The sequence below is a fragment of the Mytilus galloprovincialis genome, chromosome 13 (genome assembly GCF_965363235.1).
Source record: "Mytilus galloprovincialis chromosome 13, xbMytGall1.hap1.1, whole genome shotgun sequence".
NCBI lineage: Eukaryota > Metazoa > Mollusca > Bivalvia > Mytilida > Mytilidae > Mytilus > Mytilus galloprovincialis.
In genome coordinates, this window is record NC_134850.1 from 7500753 (window position 1) to 7522198 (window position 21446).

Below are 21446 nucleotides of genomic sequence, written 5' to 3' on the forward strand. Positions count from 1 at the left end.
TATAGCATTTTCAAACAAGAATGTGTCCATAGTACACACATGCCCCACTCACACTATCATTTTTTATGTTTAGTTGACCATGAAATTGGGGTAAAAACTCTAATTTGGCATTAAATTAGAAAATCATATCATAGGGAACATGTATACTAAGTTTCAAATTGATTGGACTTCAACTTCATCCAAAACTACCTTGACCAAAAACTTTAACCTGATACTTGCACTATCATTTTCTATGTTCAGTGGACCATATGATATTGGGGGTCAAAACTCTAATTTGGCATTAAAATTAGAAGGATCATATCATAGGGAACATGTGTACTAAGTTTCAAGTTGATTGGACTTCAACTTCATCAAAAAACTACCTTGACCAAAAACTTTAACCTGAAGTGGGATGAAGGGACGGACGGACACACAGACCAGAAAACATAATGCCCCTCTACTATCATATGGTGGGGCATAAAAAATTAACTGTCGATAATTTTGCTGGAATGGATAATTAACAAGTTCCCATTTTAGAATTCCTTACCCACATCTTCAATAGTGTGCACAATTTCTATTAATTTGCCAAGGTCTTGAAGGAAAACAGTACAAGGTACATAAAGTTGATACCCCCTTTTGTAAATTTTGCAAAAAAAACCAAACTTTTCTGCCTCAGTTTGGAAATTTATCAAGGACTATAACTCCTGAACTGTAAAAGTGAAAATTATCAATATCAAGCTTGACTTCCATTTTGTCAAAAGTATAAGTAACAACACATCAAAATTTGAAAGGCATTGGTTGAACAGTTCATTATTTTTAACACGGAAACTGTTGACGGCTGCTTGTCGTACATCAACATTTCAATGACTTAATTCTTCCTTAGAAAAACCTATTTAAAATCAAAGTGGCAGAAAATAACATAGACAAAATTTTAGTAGACACAAAGACAAAATGTTGAATATAAACTTAATGTTTAGTGTTTTAGAAGATAAGTCTTCTGAGTAAAAGAACAAAGGAATGTATTTTACAGTTCATGTTTGATATACCATGACAACAACTGTATGTTTTCAATATATACAAGTATATACAAGAATATGCACATATATACAGACATACAGAACATCTATTTCCTGACAGCTATAGGCAGAATTAAGGTATAAAATATTCATATGTTAGCCTTGTAATCCCATGTTATTGCCGTTAGTAAGTTACACCTGAGCAATTTTGGTTTTTATTAATCTGCTGCTGAAAACCTTAAAATTAGAATGACCATTTCATGAATAATTGTTAAAGCATTGTAAAATAGAACTATACACCAATTAATTATACCATGTTATAAACTAGTACATTAGTTAGGCTGTTAGTTTTCTTGTTGAATTGCTTAACATTGTCATTTTGGGGCTTTTATAGCCGACTATGCAGTATGGGCTTTGCTCATTGTTGAAGGCCATACAGTGACCTACAGTTGTTAATTTCTGTGTCATTTTGGTCTCTTGTGGAGAGCTGTCTCATCGGCGATCATACTACATCTTCTTTTTTTATATTGAGTCTAGTAACTTAATTTGATATAACTGTTAGACTGTCACATGGCTATGTAGATACACGTGGTGATGAGAAATCCAGATATAAACAGCCTGAAGAATGTTATATATAGATATATACAAGATATATTATAATCTTCTCTAGCTTCTTAACAGATAATTGTATATGCATGCCATACATGTTTGATATTTAAAACATTTAACGAAAAATTGGAGACCATCAAAAATCAAATAACACACCTTCTGTATCATGTGTATCAAACAAGGTGTAAAAATATGCCAATTTGAAGGCACAGATCCATGCAATTTAACCATTTAAATTGCATTTTAATGAAAAATAAAAGTAAATACTCTGAATTTTTTTCCAGATGGAATATCATAAAATGTGGATTACAGTGGTCAAAAGACCTTGCCTCATAACAGATCATGCTAGGGTTATTCCAGAAAAAAATGTATGGGGGGCACAATATATTAATAATACATGGGTGATGGGTATCAGAGCAACTTTTCACACTATAATGCACTATATTCTCAATTACAATTGTCTGGGTGGTGGGTGCTGACAAAAACTGCCTTCCAACCCCCCCCCCCCCCCCTACATTTTTTTTCTGGAATAGCCCTTAATAAAAACCTCAGTCCAACATTAATTAAACAAACAACAATGTTTCCATAATTTCATCCAGATACTCCTCATGCTCTATAAACTAAAATCAGGTCAGTAATGAGGGGGGATAGGACCTTTATCGGGATCCTGGAATTCTCGTTTCAAATTTTTCTAATTTATTTAAATATGGGACCTCTGGTAATTTTTATTAAAAAAAAAACAAAATTAAGACACTTTTTAAAATTTTTTAATCTGTTGTTAGGAATCATTTAAGCCAGTAGTTTAAGAATTACTGCATGAACACATAATTAAATGGATTAATGCTGATAAAGCTAATTTAAATCCAGAAAAGTGCTTATAAATATATATATACTGTAAATTTAATGTGTGCATTTAGTATTGTTTTTTTTTAATTTTTAAATGAGCAATAATTAATGCAGGTTTCATTCATGTAATTGTAGGAAAAGCTACATACAGATATATGTGTCAGATATCAGAATAAGAGTTCTTATGTCATGGATGTATGCAATACTCAGAGTCGTATTTACTTAAATTAGAAAAAAAAATCATCATAATTTCTGAATTTACAGTATTCTAATAGCAGGGATTAAAACATAAAAGGGGGATATTCATAAAAAAAACAATCAGGTGTTTATCCTAAAAACAAGTGAAGTGCTGCTTGAATTGGGATGATCTCATCATGGACCCACCACAGTGTACTAATCTGAAGAACATTTGGGTTTTCATGACACAGGATTTTAAAAGCAAGGAAACACTGCAGTTTTGGTTTTACATTCCATGTAATACAGATGATATGAAACAATATAACAAACAGAACATGCATCTTAATGATATCTTACCCTACTGAAGAACTGTAAAAGTACATTACATATATATACAAAATAGCATTATATATTACAGACAGTATAAAAAATGTAACAGTGAAACCATTCTACTGAAACCAATATGCACAAACCAAAACTAAGGTGCAACCATAAAAATCAAAATCATTAATTTAAATTGGCTCAGAATGATGTTCAAAAGTATCTAAAAGGCAGGAAAGAATATTTCATTTTACACCCCAAACATAAGATTCTGTGGTCTATTTACTGTAAACCTATAAACATGATAAAATTGAGAATGGAAATGAGGAATATGTCAAAGAGACAACAGCCAAAGACCACCAATGGATCTTCAACACATCGAGAAAATCCTGTACCCAGTGGTAGTCCTCAGCTGCCCTCTTAATAAAATTGTGTACTATGCATTTATTTTACAGATCAGAGGTAATGGTTTCACCGTGTACATACAGTAGGTAGGCAAAGTATTGTAATTTTATTCAGTTGTTAGTGAAAGAAATTCATGGTAATAGAGCACACCTAAGAGTTATAATTAGTTTTCTAAAACTATGTTCTACTCCTACAAAATTCAAATTCTATCTAAACATTCACAATATGTGTATATAGGCTATGGTTTTCAATCAAATGAAAAGAAATTAACCAAATCAGATCACATATTTTTCTTGTTAAAAAAGTTATGCTTCTGGGCACCACTTGGAATGTTCTTACAAGACTATGTAGTAAACAAACTACTATGGTTAACCAGTCTAACAGTTTGTTCCCATGTACATCACACCATTAAAGCACATCACCTAATTATGACAGTATTTGCCTTTAGTTGGTACTACCCTATGTGTCAATGTGTTGTGTTATCCACATCTAGCAAATAATTCAGTTCATATGTAAACATGATAGAAGGGGGTTCAACTCAGAATGCAATTTTAAACTTGCAGTGACGTGTTCCTCTGTACAAGACCTGACTGCAGTGTCACATAAGATCAGTGGCGGATCCAGAACTTTTCATAAGGGGGGTCCGCTGACTGACCTAAGGGGGGACCTGTTCCAGTCATGCTTCAGTGATTCCTTATATAATCAACCAAATTTTTCCCACGAAAGGGGGCACCCCTGGATCCGCCTATGAATATGAAGAACAGCCATAACAATACTATTCCTTTACTTGGCTCCTGTTAAAAAGTGTGTGCAGAGATTTTATGTCATACCAAATTTCCCTTCTTTTCAAATTCAGAGAAAATTCTAACTAACACTGTACAGGTACTCAATTTGAGAATTAGAAAAATCCTATTTTAAAATGCAGGCATGTTTTCTTGTACTCTGGATTCATTAATATTGGTTGGATACCAATTTTCTAAATTTCGTAGGTACAGGCCTAGGGGAACCACAAATTTAAATGTTGGAACGAATTACAAATTTTCGAAGGGAATGTTTGCAGATTTTGCCAAAACCACAAAATTTAATACACACAAAAATGTTTTCTTCAATTCACAAAAATTGATACCCACGAAAATAAATGAATCCACAGTAATTAAGAAGCTTCCTTCATATGTTCTTAAACCATGTGAACTGTACCTAAGCTTTAATTCATTATAAAGAGTAACCATATGAGGATATCTGTTGGTTAGTTCACACTTGATCAAACCTGATTATAAATATTAGTACCAACCTTTTCTGACCATATCTCCTTGCTGGTGTTTTAGATTGAACTTTTTTCTCAACTTTTCCTTTTGGATCTAGAAATGGAATAGAAACTTACCACTTAAATATAAAAGTATAAATTATCCAATATTCTAGTAAAATCTACAGTCCATCAAGAAGTGTTCTACGTTGTCCTCAGCACAAGTTTTTTCGTGATCTGTGTTGTACAAATATGCTATATTTTTTTTAAAAGAAACTAATTCCACGCTTCCTAAATTACTCTGGTGGTCAATTTACACACTTTGTCATGTTATAGGACAGCGAATTTTTAATACTATCAAAAATGTACTTATTTCATGTATTTCATCAATTTTCAAATAAATATAGTTCACTTAAAATTTGAAATTTCACATATATCCTCAGATCTATTGTGACCATACACCTATACACTTATTCCAAATTACTGTCAGAATTGAAGAAGATAAAGTTCCTACCGCAATGATATATCCGTTTATAAATCAATCCAAGTGAAAACTAAACATCTGGTTTTTATTTACATGTACGTGTATGTTGTCATGCTAAAGGCCATATTCCCATAATATTTTGTAATGTTTACATGAATTTCATTGATAAAATCAAAATTACAGATAACAATTTAGATAAATTGTCCTCATCTGACCATTTCAATACATATAAAATGATATCTGAAGTGAGAGTTATATTCTCTGTGGCAAAAATGGGACAGTGGTCATCTGGATAGGAAATTACTGCATTGTTATCTTGAAGGTTGTGTCATTTCATAAAACCAAAGCACAGCAAAAAACGACAGATAACATGCAAACACTACGGTAGTTTCAATTCTGACATGAAATAAATACACTGAAGAGCCAAGAGCACAGGATAAGCCTTTCCCTATCATTGAAAATTGTTCTCTGAAATGACAATAGCAACAGGTTCAGAACATACTGTTTCAAACCACCATTCCTTATTTTACTATTTGGGGAGGAGACCCAGAAATAGGCACTGGCTGTCATCAATCTATTTTATTAAATGCTGTCATGCAGATTTAAATGAATTTTTAAAATTGCATTTCTATTGATGAAGACCTTATATAAAATGAATACTGTAAATTCAGAAATTATTGCGATGTGTTTAAATTTGCGAAAAATGCTACAGGGTTATATATATAAATCGCAATAATTTAAACTCGCAATTTGAATTTGTTTTTATAAATTAAATAGGATTTTTCTCAATATCACAAAAATTAAAACCACATTTTAGTCGAAAATGGCAAAATGGCAATAATAAATCCACCCAATATAAGTTTACAGTCATAGAAGGACAACTTGTACCATCTAAAGTGTATACATGGTATACCTGTATCTTTTATATAGTCGTAAATTCCTTCATTATCAGAGCTAGTACTGTCTGTGTCCGGCCAAGCCTTTGGTTCATACTTCTCAAATCCTTCAAAGTCGTGATATTCTTCACCCATGGCCTCATAAATATTATCAGTATATAAATCAGCAGTAATAGAACCTGTACTAGCAGCTCTTGGTCTTCCAAACTCTAAATTTAAAGCAGAAGAAACAGCCCTGACATTTGGTATTTGACCTTCGTCCTGTAAACGTCTCAAGGTCTGTAGTTTTGACTTTGGTGAAGTAGGTGACCTTGGCGATTCAAATGAATGTTTTTGTTCGTCAAATGTCCTACTAGTCTTCACATTTTGAAGCTTTGGTTTTCTGCCCTGTTTTGCATCAGACACGGCAGCAATATGTTCAAAGTCGTTTTTTAATTTTTTGAAATAATCAGCTGTCATTTTCTTAGATGGATAATCCACCTGTTTTGTTGTCTCCAAAGAATGGCTTCGGTCAATGACCATATCCTTATTACTCTCCCGTCTTTTGAAAATATTTTTACGAATTTCGTTAAATTCATCAAGTTCTGAAGCTGTGCTGTCTCTAGGACTCAAGCTTCCTCTTGGTGATTGAAGACCTTTAGGGGACATGCTCCCTGTTGGAGAGTTAGTTCCCCTTGGTGATTGGTATCCTCTTGGAGATTGAGGCTCTGGAGAGGAGGAATCTTTATGTTTTCTCACATTTCTATCAACATCAAGTGTTCGTGTTAGTTTTTTCTGTTTAGAAACGCCATTAGAAGTGAATTTGTCTCCCTCAGATTTCATTTCCTTAACTTTGGTATGAAGTTCTGAAGATGAGGTCTTTGTTTCAGTTTTAGTTTCTACTGGTTTGTGTTTTAAACGAGTTTGAAAATTAGAAACCAGCACCTCCCTTTTCTTGAGCCATTCAGGGCGTGCATCTTCAGACCCCGCAGAGGAAGTCCTTGTCAGACTACTTTGTTTTTTAACTATCTGTGTCACACTTGTTTCTGAAGTCTTTTTTGTATTTGGACTGAAAGGACGTGGTTTAGAATTGGCACTTATTTTATTAAAACTATTATTCCTCGATACATTTGACCTTGTGTCTGACAAGTCAGAACCAGAGGAATTATTCCGACTTAATTTATCATGACCGGATTCCGACGTATCTTTTGAAAAACTTAATCCTGGTTCCTTTGGAATAGAACTTTGTGAGGAAGAAGATGAATATTTGCTAGTATATGATCGAGACTCTGTTTTTGTTCCTGATATATTTGTCTCCCTATGGGAACTTGTGGTTGTGAAACTACTTTGAGAGTTTTTGGACAAAACATTAAAACTTTGTTGTATATTACCAGATAAATTGTCTTCTTTCTTACCACCAGAACCTGGCCGAATTCTTGCTAAAGCTAAATTTGTACTTAGAATCGACATAGCAGCATTCTTATTTGATGGCGCTAAAGACATTTCACCAGAATCATGCCGTTGAAGTTTATTTTCCACCGTTGCCTGACAAACTTTGTTACCACTTCCACGGAAAACTTTTGAAACAGCCATCTTTGGCTCAACCGTTTCACCTTCAGCACCTATTGTAAATTTAGTATGTGACAATAAATCTTTCAAATCATCATCTGTTTTTTCTTTTGATGCTCTTAAAGCTGAGTTTCTTTGGAAACGCTGTGTTGTCTGTACTTCTTGTTTACTTGTTGTAGTGGTCGAAATTTTAGTGTTCTTTGTATTGGTGGCATTCACACCACCAGCAGAGTCAAATTTAGCTTTCAGATCGCTAAAATTTGCTGGTTTTGTTTTGGTCATTCTATATCTAATCCCTGTTTTAGCATCCTCTCTACTTTCTGTTTTTGTTGATTTTGAATCTAAATTTTCCATTGTTGTATTTTTTATAAACTATTTATTGCACTATCATCTAAATAAATTTTGATAAAATCTGAACGTCACATAATTAGAGTCTCTCATCCATATTACTAGGTCACATGACTACTGGGGTCAAAAGCTCTTGAAATCTTTCCTTTATTCATTGTCTTCATGTTCTTAAGTTACACCAGGAAATATTGAAATCTTTCTTATCTGAAAAAAAAGGTATAATGTTACATACAGTATAAAAACTATTTATAATTAGTTCTGAAATGTATGTAACAGTAGTTACAGTACCATATCTCCATTCTTATCAAACAATGATTTTGCTATTTTAATTTTTTTTTTAAACATGGGTACAAAGTAACTGAAAGTTAACAAGTAAGCACCGAATGGATTATTATTTGAATAAACTTCTTAGAAAATTTAGGGTACAGCTTCTGCTTACCTGTATTTTAACTTATATCTACCTTGACCTATAATGGTTTACTTTTATAAATTTTGACTTTGATGGAGAGTTGTCTCATTGGCAATCATAGTCAAACCACATCTTCCTATATCTATTTTTTGAATGTTATTATTTTACATTTTATTCATCCATCATTCAAAATTTATAAGTGAAGTAAAATTAATTTTGATGACTACAATTTGTAATTCAAATTGAATTAGCCTAAACGATGATACTAAAACCGGATAAGGTTGAGTAATCACACTTAATAATGTAAAGTGCACATCACAAGTATATAATTACTTTAAATTAACCAAGAAAATGAACCTATCTCTTATGCAGATGTTATCTTAACAGATAAGTTACATAGTAATGATAGTAAATCCTGCCATCATAGTCATGCTAAACAACTGATCAGACACTTGGTTTTTTGTTTTTGTTTTTTTTCTCTTTTTTGATTTACAGAAGTTGAAATATTTATCCATCAATTAATTTTTGTATTGCTATAATTGACATCATTGGTATGTTCAGTTAAAAATATTTTTTTTCACTTTCTCTGTAAAAAAATATATCAAAATTTCAATGGAATTACCGTATAGTGGGTTATTTTCGAGGGTGTAAAGTTTCGCAATTTTCATTGAAAAGGTATACAAAATATTTTGGCGGTTATTATTTTGCCAATTCAAAACTTTCATCAATACCTTTGCATGTGCCGTTTGATATTAGCAGAATTTATTTTGTTCTATCCTCTAAAATAAGCAAAAATTTGCACCCCGCGAAAATAACCTGCTATATACCATATCATGCTTTCATCAGGACAAATTCTTGACGGTAAGCATCGTTATAACCTCTTCTTCAGTATAATCTGGTTTATCAATGATTCTGTTGTGATATTATGGACACCAGAGTCATTGAATCAGTTTGACTTTAATTTGGGTCAGTCATTTTAGAGCTGCGGAAGAATTTTGTAACAGTTAAAGGATGAGGATTATAATAATGGCTGATTAAAGTGACTGGAGAATCTCACACTAGCCCTTTAAAGGGAGAAGCTCACACTGGCCCTTCAAACAGGGAAGCTCACACTAGCCCTTTAACCAGAGAAGCTCACACTGGTCCTTTGAAGGGAGAAGCTCACACTGGTCCTTTGAATGGAAAAGCTCACACTGGGCTTTTGAACGGAGAAATTCACACTGGGCCTTTGAATGAAGAAGCTCACACTGGCCCTTTGAAGGGAAAAGCTCACACAGGGCCTTTGAATGGAGAAGCTCACACTGGTCCTTTAAACGGAGAAGCTCACACTAGGCCTTTGAATGAAGAAACTCACACTGGGCCTTTGAATGAATAAGCTCACACTGGCCCTTTGAGGGGAGAAGCTCACACTGGGCCTTTGAATGGAGAAGCTCACACTGGTCTTTTAAATGGAGAAGCTCACACTGGACTTTGAATGGAACAGCTCACACTGGGCCTTTGAACATAGAAGCTCACACTGGGCCTTTGAACGTAGAAGCTCACACTGGCCCTTTGCATGGATAAGCTCACACTGGCGTTTTGAACAGAGAAGCTCACACTGGCCATTAGAACAGAAAAGCTCACACCGGGTCTTTGAACAGAGAAGCTCACACTGGCCCTTTGAACGGAAAAGCTCACACTGGGCCTTTAAAAGGAGAAGCTCACACTGGGCCTTTTGAAGGGAGAAGCCCATACTGGTCCTTTGAATGGAGAAGCTCACACTGGGCCTTTGTGAGAGAAAGGAAGAGTGTTAAGTTTCCAAAAACATGTTTAACCTCACAACATGCAATATATATCTACACCTGTCCGACCTTAAGAAAATATATTTTAGGCGTTATTGTCTATATATAGCCTGTAGGGTTTAAATTATTCTCATTTTGTCATTTTTAGGCATTTTAAAGTTTTCTATGACTTTTGGGTTTTGCTCATTGTTGAAGACAGTTTGATGACCATTAGTTGCTAAATCACATTCACATATTTTGGTCTATGGTGGATAGTTGTCATATTGGCAATCATACCACACCTCGTTATTTTTACATTATAAATTTTCAAAATAAAATAATTTAGATTAACATTTAAACACTTTTCATTCTGGCTTAAAGCAATGAATCTACTTAACAGAGGATACCCTTATTTACCATCATAGTTATTTAGATGCCACAATTATTAATCCTGATTGAGAAGAAATATATATATTTGAATCCCACCACGATTTCTTCCGAATACTAACCCCTTTCTAACCCATACTATTTAAATTTAATGTCCTTACCTTTTAGTAAACAAAGTTGTTACAAGTCAAAATAAACATTTTTATGGAAAGGAAACTCTTAACATCCTTCCTCTAATGAGAACCTAAGATTCAATATCCGTATGACATCAGATTACCGTACGTTACAAACTACTCTCCGCTAAAAAGTGACAAAAATAAATTTACTTAAGCTTTCAAATCTTTTATTGTTTTATCTTAAAAGAGAAGTGATTCATTGTAAATAAGACGGTCTGTCATATTATTAGATAGTGTAATTTACAATATATTTTGAAGTTTACAAAACTGAACTTAAGTTTGAACCGTTTGTTTAGAATAATATACTAAAACTTTGCTGGAGAGTGGTCTTATTGGCAATCATACCAAATCTTCTTTTTTTTTAACAGTAAAATTGAATTTGAAAACCCTCCCAACTTTACCCTCATCCCCCCAAAAAAAAATCATGATATACAAAAAGTAAAATTAATGTTTAAATAATGTTTACAACTTAACATTTACTTAAAACAAAATAGGTAGTTCATTGTTCTAAAGGCAAATGTGAGTGCATTAAAACATAATTTGAGCCCTTAAGTTACTTGCGTCTTACTGTTATTTAATACTTCATAGATAAAACTGTTTACACTCAAGTTTTCTAAACAATACTGGAATTATCTTTGGTTATCATGCACTTGGAATCAAATTCAGATCATAAAAGTGCATGTGAATATACTACACGGAGACAGCCACTCTTTGTTCAAACAAGCATTAATATTACATACATGTGTGGGAGTGCAATAGTTTATGTGAAATGTTTCACTACCTGTATATGTTTGAACTTTGCATCATTCACAATTATCTAGTGCCTCTTAACATGATTAACAAACTGTTGAAGAAATCTTTAAAATGAAATCATTTAAATCAAAATAAATCCTCAATTGTTGAGGAGGGGGAATAAGCCATCATAAGGTTGAGGAGGGGGAATAAGCCATCATAAGGTTGAGGAGGGGGAATAAGCAATCGTAAGGTTGAGGAAGGGGAAATAAGCCATCATAAGGTTGAGGAGGGGGAATAAGCCATCATAAGGTTGAGGAGGGGAAAAAAGCCATCATAAGGTTGAGGAGGGGGAATAAGCCATCATAAGGTTGAGGAGGGGAAATAAGCCATCATAAGGTTGAGGAGGGGGAATAAGCCATCATAAGGTTGAGGAGGGGAAAAAAGCCATCATAAGGTTGAGGAGGGGGAATAAGCCATCATAAGGTTGAGGAGGGGGAATAAGCCATCATAAGGTTGAGGAGGGGGAATAAGCCATCATAAGATTGAGGAGGGGAAATAAGCCATCATAAGGTTGAGGAGGGGAAAAAAGCCATCTTAAGGTGGTGTAAATCTACTTCAAAACCTATTCTTGAGTTTATCAATTCATTTGAATATTTATTGCAAGATTTTTTTTTTTTAAATTACAATTGTATTGATTGGTGTTTAATGGTGTTTCATGCATCTTTTCAAAAACTCTTTTTCAAGGTGGTCAGTTTTTATAGTTGGAGAAAGCTTGAGAGAAATACAACCTTTGGCAAAATGAAGATCGGATTGAAATGTACAAGAACCATGAGTGGGGTTCCCCCTCCCAACCCCAATGTTGACAGCTAGTGTCATACAGTAGTTGAACTGCTTAAACCCCTCAACCACCCAGGCCCTCCTCTTTTAAATTATCAAGTTTTCATAAGTACTTTTTTGTGTGTGCATTTTTAAGCTTTAACCAAAAAGGGAAAAGCATATCTTAAGAATTAGTACTCTTACAGTACGTGTGTCTATTCAATTTCCTGCAACACCTACCAGTTCTAAAGACGAAAGTGAACACATTCTATATTTAGAGTACAAGAACTATTTCCTGAAGACTCTCTTCCTGTGATATAATACATCTATATAACAAGGAGTATATATATATATATTAAATACATCCTTCACTTTCTATAACCTTAAATTGAACTGCTGATTTCTGAAATATAATTTACCGGTACTTAAGATTATGTGCAACTTAGTTCAAGTTTAGAATGGTGTTCATACTCCAGACTTTAGGATGTACTAAGGTTAGGTTTTAAACGGTCACCGTTTTGAAATTTGTGTCAAATGTTCAGACTCCTTGGTGTTTTTCCATACAATACAATATAAAATATTTTGCCCCATAACACTCATTAATTTTTTCATATAAGACTTAACAGCTCATGAAAGGTCATTTTCCAAACTTTTAGAAGATTCTTGATTTTCTTTCTTTTGTTTTGACACCCAAATAATACCAATGCAAATATAAGGTAAAAGTCTGAGTCAGCCTTTTCCCCGCAATATTTTAAATCCCAAATATCTCGAAAACGAGCTCCATGACCTATCAATATTTTTAGCTTATCTTTATCCTTAATTGATGCTCTTAATTTTTACCTTAAACCTCACCTAAGTACATCCTTAAGTTATCAAGTAATCAAAATAGCTACGAGTGTTAACAGCTCAAATTTTGTTCTCTTATAAGCATTGAGTAAAGTTGTTTCATTGAAAATTAATATAAGCCTTGCAGTCATAAAAATTTTAGGCACTCAGACTTAGAAAACAACCAATCAAATTATCATATTTGGTGTTTCGAGTACAAACTTTGTATTACTCGATTTATTTCACTTGACTGGGCGGAGTTTAACCAGTTCGCTCATAATAAACCAGTCCATCTATAGATAGGTCAGTGTTCTCCCCACGCCGTTTTAGCGTCTTTATATATATTTCTTCCCGTGACGCTATAATAATTACCGCGACGCTATAATAATTACCGCGACGCTATAATTATTACCACGACGCTATAATTATTTTCAGGATGTTATTTTTCTCATTCCTAAATTTTGAACTTTCATCTAATTACCACTTATGATCATAAAAAAATATATCACTTTTAATTGTAATCCCTTCAAGTCGGACAATAGAGGCAATTTAGAGTGGTTAAATAGGTGTTAATTGCCATATGGGTGATAACTGTTTGGATACGAATATCCCAAGCTGTCATTTTGACATGATTAATACCACGTGGTTTGCAATCGGCAAATTTCGACAAGGAGAAAACGTAATCAGAAAATCATAAAAAAATCGAAATATATGTTTGCTAAATGAAATTTCAAAGAAACAAACAATTTTTCTCTTTTAAAATGAGGTTGAGTCTTATCTTTTTATGACTTTTAATATATTATAGTATTACTATCATAGGTGTTTTAGGATAAACTCATCAATGAAGTGTCCAGTCATTGTTTTGTAAATTTCTCTGATGACACTGATAGGTGATTAGAAATCAGTAATAATTATAACCACAATCCTCCTTATCATACACATCTTCAAATAGACTGTCCCTATGCAAATTAAAATGTAAGCTCCACCTGATCAGTTGAAATAACATTGGTAATATTCTGAGTATAAGTGAAGTTTTACAACAGCTGCCCATGCCCAGGTGTGTTATACTTAATAAAGCCTCCTTTTGAGAATGAGAAGAGACATAGATTCAGCAGTTTCTCTTCCTTTAATCTTTGATGGGTAATTATCTTGTTGTCCTTATCTTGTCATTACTGGTTAGTTCCATCATTTGTCACATTCCAATAAAACATTATACCTATAGACTGTGAATAACAGCTGTCCATTATAGAAATAAGCTGCTTTTACCCTGCAAAAACTAAATAATTGCACCACAAAGAAAACTGCTCCTGTCCCAAGTCAAGAGCCTGTAATTCAGTGGTTGTCATTTGTTTAAGTGTTACCTATCTGGTTTTCTGTCTTTTTTTAGTTGTACATAAATTAGGCTGTTAGTTTTTTCATTTGAATTATTTTACATTGTCTTTTGGGGCCTGTTATAGCCCACTATGCTGTATTGGCTTTGCTCATTGTTGAAGGCCATACAGTGACCTACATGTATAGTTGTTAATTTCTGTGTCATTTTGGTCTATTGTGGAGAGTTGTCTCATTGGCAATCATACCACATCTTCTTTTTTATATAAACACTAATATAAACATGCCAGGAATTGTCACCAAGAATAGAGGTTTGACTTAAAAACATATACTAAATAATTCAATATACTTACAAAGTTATCAGACGTTCACAGTGTGATTGGCTACATCTGTAAAACACAAATAAATTCTATTAAGGAATACAACAATGCATGATTCATGTACAGTTCATCTTAATTTAATTATATAGTAAAAATCTGGCCATGTTAACCTATACCACTTATGATGAAAAGTTTGAAATAAAAAAATATGGAGGGAAGTATGAACGCCCTTAACTTTTAACGCTGAATAACTTTTACCATGTATGGAATAGATCAAAATGATTTAAGTAACAATTTTTTGAACTTTCAATTTTTTAAATTCAATTTTTTCATTCCACTGTTTTTTTTATTTTTGTAAGGTAAAATTATTTTTTTGTCCTGTCTTGGGCCAAAACATTTATTTTCAGTTCTTAAAAAACAGTACTCGCTATGCATATTTATTTCCACAATTAAAACTTTTTTCTAAATTGTAAAAGTATGATAACTATTTATAGATGGCAACTTTTGTAGTTTGATGAAAATGTATTGCTTCCTGTGAAATATTTAAGACTTTAAAAAAAAAAAACCACAATGCAAAACATTTGTTTCCTTGTGTTAGGAATTTGTGGTTTTGGTTTTACAACAAAATTTTATCACTAAAAACCCATATATATTCGTTGTATAAATGTCAGTATCACATTCAGGGGCAAATAGGGATGGTAAAATGTTTGTGTCAAAGTAATATACCCTGCTACATGTTGAGCCAGTATAGCTAATTGAAAGTTGAATCTTTAACATGCTAAAGTAAACATGTAAAGCCTAGATCAAAAGAGTGCCAGTCCTGCAGGAAGACACATCAATCATCCAACCGTGACTCCTACATGTAGATGAAGAAGTAGTATGATTGTCAATGAGACAATTCAATGAACAGTGCACTCCTTCTAATGGTACCCCCTTCCATTCCCCTGTGGATCCATGGTTCCAAGATAGGAGTGTAAATGCCCATAATGGTTCCTGTTTCTTTGAGGGGGGTATTTAGGGTCAATTGGCACATTGACTTTAATAATCAAACTTAAATCTGAATCTCAACATTTTATTGGTCTAGATCTGTAATAATATTTTTTGTTTTACATGTATGGGACAGGTTTGACAATCTCTTATTGTGACATGTGTTATCAAAGTTTACAAGCCTATCAAGTAATAACATATAAACTAAGATCCACATTGTTTCCTTAATTCTTAGCATAACTCATTTTGCCTTGAAAAATATCCTTTCTTTAAAGTTAGAAAAAATTCACATACCAAAAAATATGATACCATGCAAAAAAACTAAAATTTCCAAACCATCTTACCTTGTAAAATATATTACAGTAACACAGCCAATTTTATCCAATAACTCACTATTGTTTACAATCTGTGAACTGTCAATCTTAATTTTACATCAATTTAACCTGAACTTCTTGTTGAGATATCATTCAAAAAAGGGTAATGCCGTTACGTAACATTATTCAAGATAAAACAAGTTCACCAACATTCAATTTTCTGCCATGAAATATTTGTGTATTGTTTTTGCTTCATATATATATTTAATCTAATCCCCAATTATAAACATCTACTGATTATTTAGATTAATGTTCCCTGTTTAAATGTTTTACCATCTGTTTTTTGTTTCTGGTTTACCTAATTAAAGATGTATGTATAATAATGCATCATTTTTAACATCAAAGTACAAATAGTTCACTTAATTCTTCTGTCTCTGGACTGTCATAAATACTGCCAGAATCTGAGGCCAGAATGAATGCTATGTGCTACAGTTGCATATCAAGGTGCAGATGGTGTAAAATGTACATATCATATTAGGCTGTTGGTTTTCTTGTTTGAATTTATTTTACATTGTCATTTCGTTTTTTTATAGCTCACTATGTGGTATGGGCTTTGCTCAGTGTTGAAGGCCTTAGGATGTCCTATAGTTTTTAATTTCTGCACAATTTTGTCTCTTGTGGAGAGTAATGTCACATTGGCAATCATACCACATCTTCTTTTTTATATTTACATCAATATGAAAAGGTGGAAGTGGCTTCTTCTGTAGATATATTTAGATATATTTGTTTCAGTCTATATTAAAGAGGGTAGGAATGCCTGTTACTGTCAGGGGTCAAAATGTCATTTTCAGCTAATATTAGCGTCAAGTTGTTTAAAATTTTACCCAAATTGGTTAAAATATTACTGTGTTTCTTCAAAATATTCTTATTGTAATTCAACAGTCTCGGAACAATTATCGTTACTGTTATTTTTAGAGGAAAAAGTTAACATGATCCATCAAAATCTGTCTTTACTTATGGTCTAAAAGAAAGGGATAATTTTATCCTCATGAACACAAATTTATCATTATTGTCATTTGGCAAGAGTTTTTACTGTAATTTGTCATGAAGGTACCTCCATTACGACCCTCATATAAGAGTTTATCAAAATATATATTTAAGTATATCAAATATTTTATTTTTATCTTTTTTCTTTAATGTTATAAATTACAAATGTTTTTTTTTTTCAAGTGATTTAAAGCTCATATCCTATTGAACACAAAAATATATGGATGTTAGGTACTTTTATATCTTTGCTTTTTCAATTTTGTTACACAAGTTGCAGTTTGATGTCTGTAACATTTTTAACTGGCAATTTTCGTTATCTTTTACTATTTTTTATGGTCACATCCATTCACATGTTAAGAAGTACAATGGTGTAGAATTAAAGTCATGAAAGTCCTTACTTATCATTTTTGAAATATGTCCACCTATACTAGAACTATACTAGAACTAGAATGCTGAATCAGGATTATCTCCCTTACAGAGAGCTTTTCAGAAAAATGCTCAATCAGATTATCTCCCTTACAGAGGGTTTCAGCTTATCAGAAAAATAAGAAAAGTTGCAGACAGATGACTCAAACACTTTTCACTATTTTAACTTTTCTATAAATATTGCAAGTTCCAAGATAATACATAAAACCGTGAAACAAACATAAGACGAACTAGACAAAATTTACTTTGTTGACTTATTTGTAAATTTTGTCTAGTTCGTCTATGTTGCCATCAACTTCTATCTATCTATTATAGTATTAAAGTGACCTCAAACTTGAAAGTCTTGCCACATACTGAAAGGGTTTGAAAAAATATCACAGGCTGGAAATAATTTTTCTGTTTCCAAAATATTTCCACCAAACTTTTACTGACATGACTGAATATGAACAGTTTTTAAACAGAGGCTGTTGGTACTGTATAGCTGAAGTTTGATCTTTGAAAGTGTATTTCTGGGGTACATTGTACCATAAAATACTTGTTTGGTAAATGTTTATTAAGAGTGTCCCTGACTTAGGCGGGTTTAAATATTACATGCCTTATAAAAAATTGAACTTTGAATTCAGGGATATATAATAAATTCAACTTTTTTAATTTGAATTTCTACTGTTTTACATACATAGGAATTTATTTGCATCGCCTCTAAATTTTACATTAACGTTATAAGTATTGAACACAAATATTTGGAATTGTTTGTAGTGACAGATGAAGATTTATGTGTATTATATACAATATCTTGTAAATATGTGGATATAATAACTTGTATCAGATCTATATCTCTATATCTTACATAATATAACAGAGAATGTATTATAGGGGACTGAATAAAACCAGGTCGACTCTTGACATGATTTTTACCACACTCAATAATGCTTATCAATTTACTTTCAATCTAAAAACCTACATTGTACATGCATCCTCCAAAAGCAAAGGAAAATTTTCCAAAACTAAGGCAATTTTAAAGTGATCATGAAGGCAGCACATATAGAATGTATGAAAATAAACAATGAATATAAATTTAAATTGTTTTGTTGTCAAGACCTCAGGCCACGACATGCAAGAGGGGGGATATTTCATACCAGGGACATGATCATATCAAAGGGAAATTCATATTCATAAGAGCTGAAGACAAACTGACAACTCCATTCATAATAGCAAAGAAACAACAAAAAGCCAAATAAGTTTCAAACACAATACATGTACATGTATATATAGAGAACACAAAGGACTGAGCAACTAAAACCCCACCAAAAACTACTAGGGTATCTCAGGATAAGCACATCTAGCTCATTATGTGGCACCAGTCAATCGACTTTTATATATATAGCAATTACAAGAAGTTCTGAACAGTCCTTAAATTCCAAAGAACAAACTTCACACCACAACATGTTGGTATAAAATTGTTTTCTTATTCCTAAACTATTTATTTTTGTGTATCTTTTCCATCACACAAGCCTCTCATTGTTACAAATACAATACAATCTTTCTGGCTGTATATATATTAAGGTCTCTCCTGATCATGACCCTACCAATACACTATATTTGTTGTTTGAAATACCTTTCTGAGAACATTAGTGTGACTTATTAGTGTGACTGGACATGTAATATGTACTCCCCCAGGTGAAATCTGACAATGTTACCTGACATTACCTGTCACAAATGTCATTCATTACACCGAAACTTACAATATGTACTGTAATAAGTAGATAAATCAATCAAAATAATTATATGCTTCATTGGTGTTTGATCTCTGATTGGAGATCGGTTTACTTTCTTATAAGTTCAAAAGGACTGATTTCCTCATTTTAATTGACTAGGTTTTATACTAAATGAGTATTTCTAAGTACTGAATGCATGTACATGAAATTATTAATGTTGTAAATAATTAAAGTCTATGTAGTTCTTGAATATTGATTATTTTCAATTTTTTTTTACAGCAAACTTAATAACAAGAGTGCACACGCTGAAATGTCTCGCCTTTTATACTAATCATTGATATTATGTTGATAGTCCTAAGTATAAAGATTAGTTTTATTACAACTGTCTCATAAACTTAACATTAACCAAGATAACTAAACAAAGACCAATGAACCTTGAAAATGAGGTCAAGGTCAGATGAACCATGCCAGGCAGACATATACAGCTAACAATGCTTCTATACAACATATATAGTTGACCCATTACTTATAGTTTAAGAAAAATAGACCAAAACACAAAAACTTAACACTGTGCAATGAACCGTGAAAATGAGGTCACCGTCAAATAAAACTTGCGCGACTGACATAAAGATCATAAAATATTTCCATACACCAAATATAGTTGACCTATGGCATACAGTATTAGATAAAAAGACCAAAACTCAAAAACTTAACTTTGACCACTGAACCATGAAAATGAGGTCAAGGTCACATGACATCTGCCCGCTAGACATGTACACCTTACCATCATTCCATACAACAAATATAGTAGACCTATTGCATATAGTATGAGAAAAACAGACCAAAACACAAAAATTTAACTATAACCACTGAACCATGAAAATGAGGTCAAGGTCAGATGACACCTGCCAGTTGGACATGTACACCTTACAGTCCTTCCATACACCGAATATACTAGCCCTATTGCTTACAGTATCTGAGATATGGACTTGACCACCAAAACTTAACCTTGATCACTGATCCATGAAATGAGGTCGAGGTCAAGTGAAAACTGTCTGACGGGCATGAGGACCTTGCAAGGTACGCACATACCAAATATAGTTATCCTATTACTTATAATAAGAGAGAATTCAACATTACAAAAAATTTTAACTTTTTTTTCAAGTGGTCACTGAACCATGAAAATGAGGTCAAGGACATTGGACATGTGACTGACGGAAACTTCGTAACATGAAGCATCTATATACAAAGTATGAAGCATCTAGGTCTTCCACCTTCTGAAATATAAAGCTTTTAAGAAGTGAGCTAACACCGCCGCCGCCGTAGCCGCCGCCGGATCACTATCCCTATGTCGAGCTTTCTGCAACAAAAGTTGCAGGCTCGACAAAAATGTACATGTTATTATAATTGTTGCAGAGAACGAAATAAAATTGAGAATGGAAATGGGGAATGAGTCCAAGAGATATTTACAACCTGACCAAAGAGCAGAAAGTCTTTAATTTGTAGTTCTTTATTGATACTGATCATTTCCAATAAGAATTGACAGAAAGTTTATTAATGAACATTTTTTTTCATCTATTCATGTATGTTACTAATAACACATGTATAATAATATAAAGAAAATAATTCCTTGAACACTCCAAAAAACATTTTCACTTTAGCTTGTTTTGTCAAAGTTCTGAATTACCTTTGGACAAAAAAGAAGATTAGAAGTTTATGAAAATGCATCACATCTCCTCCTTTCCAACATACTTGTGTATACTGACATACAATGATTATGATGATTTAACATTTATATTATAATACATTGTATATACATCTTCTTTAAATCTATGTACAATGATGTACAATAAATGTAGACTTTTATTTTCTTATTTAAACAACATTGTATTGGTCATGCTGGTAATGTTTATGAAATAAATTTTACAAAATAAACACATGGTAAATCTTTATGTAAACAATTGTTCAGTACAATTGATGGTGTCTTCCTCGAATGCCAACATTTTATATGGTACCTATTCCTTGAATGCCAACAAAAATATTTCAATAGATGTTTATATAATAACAATAGGTGTTTTTATAAGTATTTAACTGTTAAAAATAATTAATGAACTTTATAGAAATGCAACATTTTATCACTTTCTCATAAGAAAAAATAGTAGATTTTAGGGGTAAAATTATAATGAATTTTAAAGAAATAAAGAAAATTAAAACGCTTTATTACTTTTTATAAAAAATATGTCTGGAATGAATATATGTTAATAACATAAGAAATATCAAAAAAATTAATGAAATTTTAGTTTAATACATTTATTTCAAACTAAATAA

At 32.5% G+C, this 21446-nt stretch overlaps 1 protein-coding gene across 1 annotated transcript in view; it reads right to left on the reverse strand.

Moving 5' to 3' along the window:
* LOC143057384 (uncharacterized) overlaps nt 1–10715 on the reverse strand; it is a 41891-nt gene extending 31176 nt beyond the window's left edge. Inside the window, exons 1-3 of the mRNA XM_076230689.1 lie at nt 10590–10715; nt 5994–8076; nt 4645–4711 (exon numbers count right to left, since the gene is read on the reverse strand). Of these exons, the coding sequence (XP_076086804.1) occupies nt 4645–4711; nt 5994–7878 (1952 nt within the window). The 5' untranslated portion in view covers nt 7879–8076; nt 10590–10715. The remainder of the gene's footprint in view (nt 1–4644; nt 4712–5993; nt 8077–10589) is intronic.
* Between the last annotated feature and the right edge of the window lie 10731 nt (nt 10716–21446).